At 42.0% G+C, this 9,588-nt stretch overlaps 1 protein-coding gene across 1 annotated transcript in view; it reads right to left on the reverse strand.

Moving 5' to 3' along the window:
- Positions 1-9,588, reverse strand: part of ANO2 (anoctamin 2) — a 207,727-nt gene extending 198,139 nt beyond the window's left edge. The window contains exon 1 of the mRNA XM_058189662.1: positions 9,482-9,588. Coding sequence (XP_058045645.1) covers positions 9,482-9,494 — 13 coding nt within the window. The 5' untranslated portion in view covers positions 9,495-9,588. The remainder of the gene's footprint in view (positions 1-9,481) is intronic.

Genomic DNA, 9,588 nt, shown 5'->3' on the forward strand with positions numbered 1-9,588 from the left:
GCCTTCTGGCAGCTCTTCTCATGCGTGTATTAGGAACAGGCTCCTCCTGTTACTCTGCCTCACTACTGTCAGCCTCTGGAGGCTCTAGAGTCCGCACCTCACTTCCCGATGGCCCCGGCCCCACCTCAGCCTCTGACGCAGAGCCCTCATCCGGTCCTTTCCCAGCCTCCAGGACTGGCCCATGTTCTTCCTCAGCCTCATCACTGTCCAACTCCGTTGCCAGCTCCACAGGCTGCTGGGGGATCACAACAGACCACAACACAACCATTCTTCATATGTTTTAGTCCCCAGGCTTTTAATCATCTTAGTTGCTCTTCTCTTTTTCTGATGTCTCACTCTTTCTTCACTTTTGCCTTTCTGCCATATCTTTCCTTCCCTTCCATCGTCTTCTTCCTTTCCTTTGTGGCTACCTTTTTCCTTCTCTACCCTCTGAAGGTGACAGATGGCCATGAATCTTTTCTACTCATGAAGACGTCTCCCTCTTGCTTAACCTAATTTATTGAATCCGTAGAAAAATTTGGTTGGCCTCCGATCTCCGGAGAGGCGATGCACGGAGTTTAAAATGGGTAATGAAACTTCATTTTTGGCTCAGGGCAGGTATGTCAATGCTCAAAAGGTCAAGCATGCCTTAGGAATTTACAGGGATGCAGTTGAGGATGCTGGAACTCATTAACCTGGCGGCCTTTGGCAATCAAGTACCGGAAGAAGGATGGTGAAGAAAGTTAACAGAGGCCACAGCCCTGAGCAAATTATTTCCCCTGCAATTGACTTAATTAACATTCCGAAATGAGGGGGGGGGGAATGCAGCTAAGGAAAAATAACCCGAGTAGGCCCCAATTTGTCTCCCCTCCCCAACTTTTATTTTTACTGTTTTTGTCTGAAAAAGCAAGAGCGATTTGGAGTTCAAGGCTTATATGCTGGGATGCTAGAAGAAATGAATCCTTCTTTGACAAAATGACAAAATTAGTAGACCAGAGGAATGCTGTTGATATAATTTACTTGGACTTCAGTAAAGCATTTGATAAAGTAGACCATAACCTACTACTAGATAAAGTAGAAAAATGTGGGTTAGACAGCACCACCACCAGATGGATTCGTAACTGGCTGACCAACCGCACTCAACGTGTAGTCCTCAACGGAACTACATCCACATGGAGGGAAGTATGCAGTGGAGTACCCCAAGGCTCTGTTTTAGGCCCAGTACTCTTCAACATCTTCATCAATGACTTGGACGAGGGGATAGATGGGGAACTCATCAAATTTGCAGATGACACCAAGCTGGCAGGAATAGCCAACACTCCAGAAGATAGGCTCAAGTTACAGAAAGATCTTGACAGACTTGAACATTGGGCGCTATCTAACAAAATGAAATTCAACAGTGAAAAAAGTAAGGTTCTACATTTAGGCCAAAAAACAAAATGCACCAGTACCGTATATGTGGTACCTTGCTCAATAGTAGTACCTGTGAGAGGGATCTTGGAGTCCTAGTGGATAACCATTTAGATATGAGCCAGCAGTGTGCAGCAGCTGTTAAAAAGCCAACACAGTTCTGGGCTGCATAAACAGAGGATAGAATCAAGATCACGTGAAGTGCTAGTACCACTTTATAATGCCTTGGTAAGGCCACACTTGGAATATTGCATCCAGTTTTGGTCGCCACGATGTAAAAAAGATGTTGAGACTCTAGAAAGAGTGCAGAGAAGCGCAACAAAAATGATTAGGGACTGGAGGATAAAACATATGAAGAACGGTTGCAGGAACTGGGTATGTCTAGTTTAACAAAAGAAGGACTAGGGGAGACATGATAGCAGTGTTCCAATATCTCAGGGCTGCCACAGAGAAGTGGGAGTCGGGCTGTTCTCCAGAGCACCTGAGGGTAGAACAAGAAGCAATGGGTGGAAACTGATCAAGGAAAGAAGCAACTTAGAACTAAGGAGAAATTTCCTGACAGTTAGAACAATTAATAAGTGGAACAACTTGCCTTCAGAAGTTGTGAATGCTCCAACACTGGAAATTTTTAAGAAAATGTTGGATAACCATCTGACTGAGATGGTGTAGGGTTTCCTGCCTGGGCAGGGGGTTGGACTAGAAGGCCTCCAAGGTCCCTTCCAACTCTGATGTTATGTTATGTTATGTTATGTTACATGCTGGACCCAGAAAACTGATCCCAATTCTCTCTTAATCTTTTCTTTTCCTTTCCTTTCCTTTCCTTTCCTTTCCTTTCCTTTCCTTTCCTTTCCTTTCCTTTCCTTTCCTTCCCTTCCCTTCCCTTCCCTTCCCTTCCCTTCCCTTCCTTTTCCTTTTCCTTTTCCTCTCCTCTCCGGGGTGGGTTCTACTTACTTTTACTACCAGTTCACAACAGGGCTGCATGTGCTTCTGTGCATGCTCAGATCATAAAGTATAATGTCCGGGCGGGTGGGCAGAGCCTCCCACCGATTTTACTACCAGTTCTATAGAACCGGACAGAACCGGGAGCAACCCACCACTGTTTTTTCTCCTCTCCTCTCCTCTCCTCTCCTCTCCTCTCCTCTCCTCTCCTCTCCTCTCCTCTCCTCTCCTCTCCTCTCCTCTCTTCTCTTCTCTTCTCTTCTCCTCTCCTCTCCTCTCCGTTTCTTTCCTTTTCCTTTCAGGGGTGGGTTCTACTTACCTTTACTCCCGGTACTCAATGGGGCCGCGCTTCCGTGCACACGCAGATCATTATTTATGATGTCCAGGCAGGTGGGCAGAGCCTCCCATTGATTTTACTACTGGTTCTACTGGTTTTACTACTGCCTCACTTTGCAATAGAAATTTTGGGCTCCGTTGTGGTCGTAAATTGAGGACTAACTGTATATTCTGTGTTAAAATCTTTTCTAAAAAGCTCATCTCTCTCAGAAATTTGTCCACCCACATGCGTAAAAGTCAAAAAAAAATGGATAAAGATATGTACATAGTTGGAGGAGATGATACAACAGCATATGTATCTGAAACCTGAATTATTTTTGTTGGGGATTTTACCAGAAACTTATAGTAAAGAAAATGTAATAATAACAACAACAACAAAACAACAACAACAACAACAACAGAGTTGGAAGGGACCTTGGAGGTCTTTTAGTCCAACCCCCTGCCCAGGCAGGAAACCCTAGACCAATTCAGACAAATGGTTATCCAACATTTTCTTAAAAATTTCCAGTGTTGGAGCATTCACAATTTCTGCAGGCAAGTTGTTCCACTAATTAATTGTATTTGCACAAAATTGGAAAAACAAAGAGACTCCTATGGATGAGAATGTGATCAGGAAAATATTAGAATGTGCAGAAATGAATAGGTTAACACTTGAAATTAAAGAGAAGGAACAATTTGATTATTATAACATACGGGAATTATTTTATCAATGGTTAGAGAATAAATATGAAATGTGGAAAAAAGCAGAGGAGTGAAATAGAGAAAATGTTTTAATAAAGTTAAATAAGTTAAGAAGAGGACTGTTGTAGTATTAGGTATGGTATATATTACTATGGTAGGGACACGGTGGCTCAGGGGCTAGGACGTTGAGCTTGTCAATCGAAAGGTTGGCAGTTCGGCGGTTCGAATCCCTAGTGTAACGGGGTGAGCTCCCTTTATTTGTCCCAGCTTCTGTTTTGAAAGCACGTAAAAATGTAAGTAGAAAAAGTAGGGACCACCTTTGGTGGGAAGGTAACAGCGTTCCGTGCGCCTTTGGCGTTGAGTCATGCCGGCCACATGACCACGGAGATGTCTTTGGACAGCGCTGGCTCTTCAGCTTTGAAACGGAGATGAGCACCGCCCCCTAGAGTCGGGAACGACTAGCACGTATGTGTGAGGGGAACCTTTACCTTTACCTTATATGTTACTATTAGTATTAAGAGTAGATAAAATAATAAATAATAATAATATTTATTATTAATAATAAATAATAATAAATATGACTGTAAATTGTTATTGTATGAAATATTTGCACAAAATATTTACACCCAGATGACACACTGTTTAATGGAAGATGATGTTCCAAAATATCAAAATAAAGGTTCAAGCCCGGCCCAAGGTTGACTCAGCCTTCCATCCTTTATAAGGTAGGTAAAATGAGGACCCAGATTGTTGGGGGGGGGCAATAAGTTGACTTTGTAAAAAAAAATATACAAATAGAATGAGACTATTGCCTTATACACTATAAGCCGCCCTGAGTCTTCGGAGAAGGGCGGGATATAAATGTAAATGTAAACAAAATAAAATTGGATTTAAAAAAAAATATACAAATAGAATGAGACTATTGCCTTATACACTATAAGCCGCCCTGAGTCTTCGGAGAAGGGCGGGATATAAATGTAAATGTAAACAAAATAAAATTGGATTTAAAAAAAAGAAAAGAAATTTGTCCACCCAATCTTTCTTCCTTATGCAGAGAAGATGGCCTTCCTTCTTTTTATCCTTTCCCTCTCCTGGGTAGCCAACTCCTCAAAATTTCTTCAGAAGCCCTCTCACTCAACACACAAGATCAGCTAAACATTACAATCGGATCCAGCCGCACTTGCTCCAGTTATCAAGAGAGGTGCGTTAGGCTGGTGTGGATTGTGGTGACAGCTGCATAATTTCCCACAAAGCCTTCTCAGCCATCTGTCCAGCTTATCACAATGACAGAGTCTCCCAATAGGGTCACAACCCTTAACTCTGAATCCAGCAGGATGACTCATAGGTTTTGGACAGCACTGGGTTTTTTTTCTGTTTTCTATCTATCCGTTATTTTTTTTCCCCACTTGTCTCAAATTGTATAGGACAGGAGTCGGCAACTTTAAACACTAAAAGAGCCACAAAGGTCCTAACCGGAAGCCCCCATTCAATTCTGGAGACAACCGGAAGTCCAGTTCCCCCATCATAGAGCCTCCTCCTAGCGTGGCGTCCTTTTTCCTCTGCTGACTGGAAGTCCAATTCCCCCCATCTACCATAGAGTCCCCTCCTAGCACGGCATCCTTTTTCCTCTACCTGTCCTAACCAAAAGCCCTATCAATTGTGGAGCTGACCAGCAAGAGGGAGCCACAGCAGAGGGATGAAAGAGACACATGCGGCTCCAGAGCCGCAGATTGCTGACTCCAGTATAGGGTCTCCTGCTTGAGCGGGATGGTGGTGATGGTGGTGTTAGGCCTCCAAAGTCCCTTCAGATTAACAGATAACAGGTTAAGAGAGTTGGAAGGAATCTTGTAGGTCATCTAGTACACACACACACACACACACACACACACACACACACACACACCGCTCAAGCAGGAAACCCTTACACCAGTGGTAGAATTCAATTTTTTTTACTACTGGTTCTGTGGGCATGGCTTGGTGGACATGGTGCGGTATGGCTTGGTTGGCGTGGCAGGGGAAGGATATTGCAAAATCTCCATTCCCTCCCCACTCCTGGGGGGAAGGATATTGTAAAATCTCCATTCCCACACCACTCTGGGGCCAGCCGGAGGTGGCATTTGCCGGTTCTCCGAACTACTCAAAATTTCCGCTACCGGTTCTCCAGAACCTGTCAGAACCTGCTTGAATTTCACCCCTGTCCTACTCAATTTCTGACAAATGGCAGTCCAGTCTCTTCTTGAAAGCTTCCAGGGATGAAGCTCCCACAACTTCCAAAGGCAACTTCTGTTCCATGGGTTGATCGCTCTCACAGTCAGAAAATGTCTCATTTTCAGAAATTCCAAGTTGAATTTCTTCCTTGTTCAGTTTTCATCTCTTATTCCTTGTCTGGCCTTCAGGTGCTTTGGAAAATAGCTTGACCCCCTTCCTCTCTATGGCAGCCAAAAATCTTTTGACTGTAGCCCTAGTTGTCCAGCTCACTTCTCAATGTTCTCAGCAGCCCTTAGAAATTTTCTGTTTGAAAATTAAGACTCAGGATTTTGTTGGTCTTTTCAAGGGGTCCCCTGTCTTAATTGATTAGGGTGTGTCTAACCTCTCGATAAACTGGAGACGGTAGCAGAGTTCTCCACTCCTCTGAATACAACAGAATACCTTATGCCACCAGAGTTGAAATCCTGGGTTTAGAAAATTTAGAACTACGCCATCTTCAACATGACTTGAGTTTAACTCATAGAATCATCTATTGCAATGTCCTTCCTGTTGAAGACTACTTCAGCTTCAATTGCAACAGTACACGAGCAAACAATAGATTTAAGCTTAATGTGAACTACTACAATCTTGATTGCAGAAAATATGGCTTCAGTAACAGAGTTGTTAATGCCTGGAATGCGCTACCAGACTCTGTGGTCTCTTCCCCAAATCCCCAAAGCTTTAACCAAAGACTATCTACTATTGACCTCACCCCATTCCTAAGAGGTCTGTAAGGGGCGTGCATAAGAGCACCAAGGTGCCTACCGTTCCTGTCCTATTGTTTCCCTCCATTATATCCAATTAATATAGTTATTACATACTTATGTTTATATATATATATATATGCTTATATATTGTATAGTTATTTCATGCTTATGCTTATATACTGTTGTGACAAAATAAATAAATAAATAAAATAAAAATAAATAAAATAAATAAATTCCTCCATCTTCAAGCTAGTTCCTGCTCTAGCAACTTAAAAACAATGTAATAAACTCTTATTTTATGTTAATGGTGGCGAAGACTGCTGAGATTACTGTGGATGGTCAAGAAAACAAACCATTGAGCAAGTCAGCCCAGAGTTGTTACTCAAGGCACAAATCACCTGGCTCAAATTATCCTACCTTCAGACACGTTATGGGAAGGCTGTAAGACTGGGAAAAGTGGAAGGAAAGAGAAGACCACCAGCAGCAAAGTGGATAGAGACAATTACAGTAGGGGTGGGGACACTGCTAGAAGACTGTCCAGATCAGGTTTAAAGACAGTTCCTTTGATCAAATTGGAGGAAGGGAATCATTCGTGTTCAAAAAGAGGAATTTCTCCAACACGTGAGCTTAACTCTCACCTACAACCATGACTTTCCTTTGGAAGGACAGATCCTGAAGCTGAAGCTCAAATACTCATACCACATTTCTGACATCAATACAATTGAACGTGTCCAGAAATATTTTACAAGAAGAGTTCTCCACTCCTCTGAATACAACAAAATACCTTATGCCACCAGACTTGAAATCCTGGGTTTAGAAAACTTAGAACTATGCCGTCTTCGACATGACTTGAGTTTAACTCACAGAATCATCTATTGCAATGTCCTTCCCTTTGAAGACTACTTCAGCTTTAATTGCAACAATACACAAGCACACAATAGATTTAAGCTTAATGTTAACCGCCCAATCTTGATTGCAGAAAATATGACTTCAGTAACAGAGTTGTTAATGCCTGGAATGCGCTACCAGACTCTGTGGTCTCTTCCCAAATCCCCAAAGCTTTAACCAAAGACTATCTACTATTGACCTCACCCCATTCCTAAGAGGTCTGTAAGGCGTGCATAAGAGCACCAAGGTGCCTACGTTCCTGTCCTATTGTTTCCCTCCATTATATCCAATTAATATAGTTATTACATACTTATGCATATATATATATATATATCCTTATATATCTTAGTTATTTCATGCTTATGCTTATATACTGTTGTGACAAAATAAATAAATAAATAAAATAAAAATAAATAAAATAAATAAATTCCTCCATCTTCAAGCTAGTTCCTGCTCTAGCAACTTAAAAACAATGTAATAAACTCTTATTTTATGTTAATGGTGGCGAAGACTGCTGAGATTACTGTGGATGGTCAAGAAAACAAACCATTGAGCAAGTCAGCCCAGAGTTGTTACTCAAGGCACAAATCACCTGGCTCAAATTATCCTACCTTCAGACACGTTATGGGAAGGCTGTAAGACTGGGAAAAGTGGAAGGAAAGAGAAGACCACCAGCAGCAAAGTGGATAGAGACAATTACAGTAGGGGTGGGGACACTGCTAGAAGACTGTCCAGATCAGGTTTAAAGACAGTTCCTTTGATCAAATTGGAGGAAGGGAATCATTCGGTGTTCAAAAAGAGGAATTTCTCCAACACGTGAGCTTAACTCTCACCTACAACCATGACTTTCCTTTGGAAGGACAGATCCTGAAGCTGAAGCTCAAATACTCATACCACATTTCTGACATCAATACAATTGAACGTGTCCAGAAATATTTTACAAGAAGAGTTCTCCACTCCTCTGAATACAACAAAATACCTTATGCCACCAGACTTGAAATCCTGGGTTTAGAAAACTTAGAACTATGCCGTCTTCGACATGACTTGAGTTTAACTCACAGAATCATCTATTGCAATGTCCTTCCCTTTGAAGACTACTTCAGCTTTAATTGCAACAATACACAAGCACACAATAGATTTAAGCTTAATGTTAACCGCTCCAATCTTGATTGCAGAAAATATGACTTCAGTAACAGAGTTGTTAATGCCTGGTATGCGCTACCTGACTCTGTGGTCTCTTCCCAAAATCCCCAAAGCTTTAACCAAAGACTATCTACTATTGACCTCACCCCATTCCTAAGAGGTCTGTAAGGGGCGTGCATAAGAGCACAAGTGTGCCTACCGTTCCTGTCCTATTGTTTCCTTTCATTATATCCAATTAATATAGTTATTACATACTTATACTTATATATATGCTTATATATTGTATAGTTATTTCATGCTTATGCTTATAAATACTGTGTGACAAAATAAAATAAAATAAAATAAAATAAAATAAAATAAAATAAAATAAAATAAAATAAAATAAAATAAAATAAATACTAGAGGTGGGTTGCACATATTCTTACCACCGGTTCGCCGGCATTCTGTGCATGCGCTTTGCTCAAATGCTTCCCTTCCGCGCATGCACCCGGCCTCGAAAACATGGCTAAATAGGATGGCATTACACTGGGGCTGGGGGGGAGGGGCGGGCCGAACCCATCCACGATTGCCGCTACCAGTTCGCCCGAACTGGTCTGAACCAGCTGAGTACCACCATTGTCAAATACTCTGGTCACCCAATGAAAAAGAGAGGATCCTTGGAGAAGACCCAGATGTTGGGAAAGTTGGAAGGCGGAAGGAGAAGGCAATGGTAAAAGAGGAGATGGTTAGATAGGGTCATTGATGCAATGGAAAGAATTTGGACAAGCTCTAGGAGAACACTAGAGGATTGGGGCCCTGGTGTGCTATGGCCCATGAGGTTGATTTATTGACTGAACAACAACAACAACAACCGCACAATCCAGCATTTTCCTCCTGAACTTCCGCTGCAGCTTTAATCTCCACAGTGCTTTGTAGATTCTTACATGAGGATATCAAGGCTACGTCAACAGAAAACGTTCACGAAACAGCTATGTAAAAACCGAGTGATGACATACTGTGTCTGAGCTTCTCTGTAACATAGGAGCAAACTGCCCACCCCCTCCTTCTTCTCCTAGAAGATCATCTGTTTAATGAGTAAAGAAGATATGTGCTGGGTTCATACGGTTAATTGGAAACTTTAGCCTTGTGAAAAAAAAAGAGAGAGATGGTACCTGGTGGTATCATAGCTCAGTGTCCATAGTTATTTTCAATTGCCAGACGCCATTTTCCAAGCAGTGATGAAGGGTCCTTCCTTCAGTCCCATGGAAAGGCAATCTGT

This window comes from Ahaetulla prasina, chromosome 7 (genome assembly GCF_028640845.1).
Source record: "Ahaetulla prasina isolate Xishuangbanna chromosome 7, ASM2864084v1, whole genome shotgun sequence".
NCBI lineage: Eukaryota > Metazoa > Chordata > Lepidosauria > Squamata > Colubridae > Ahaetulla > Ahaetulla prasina.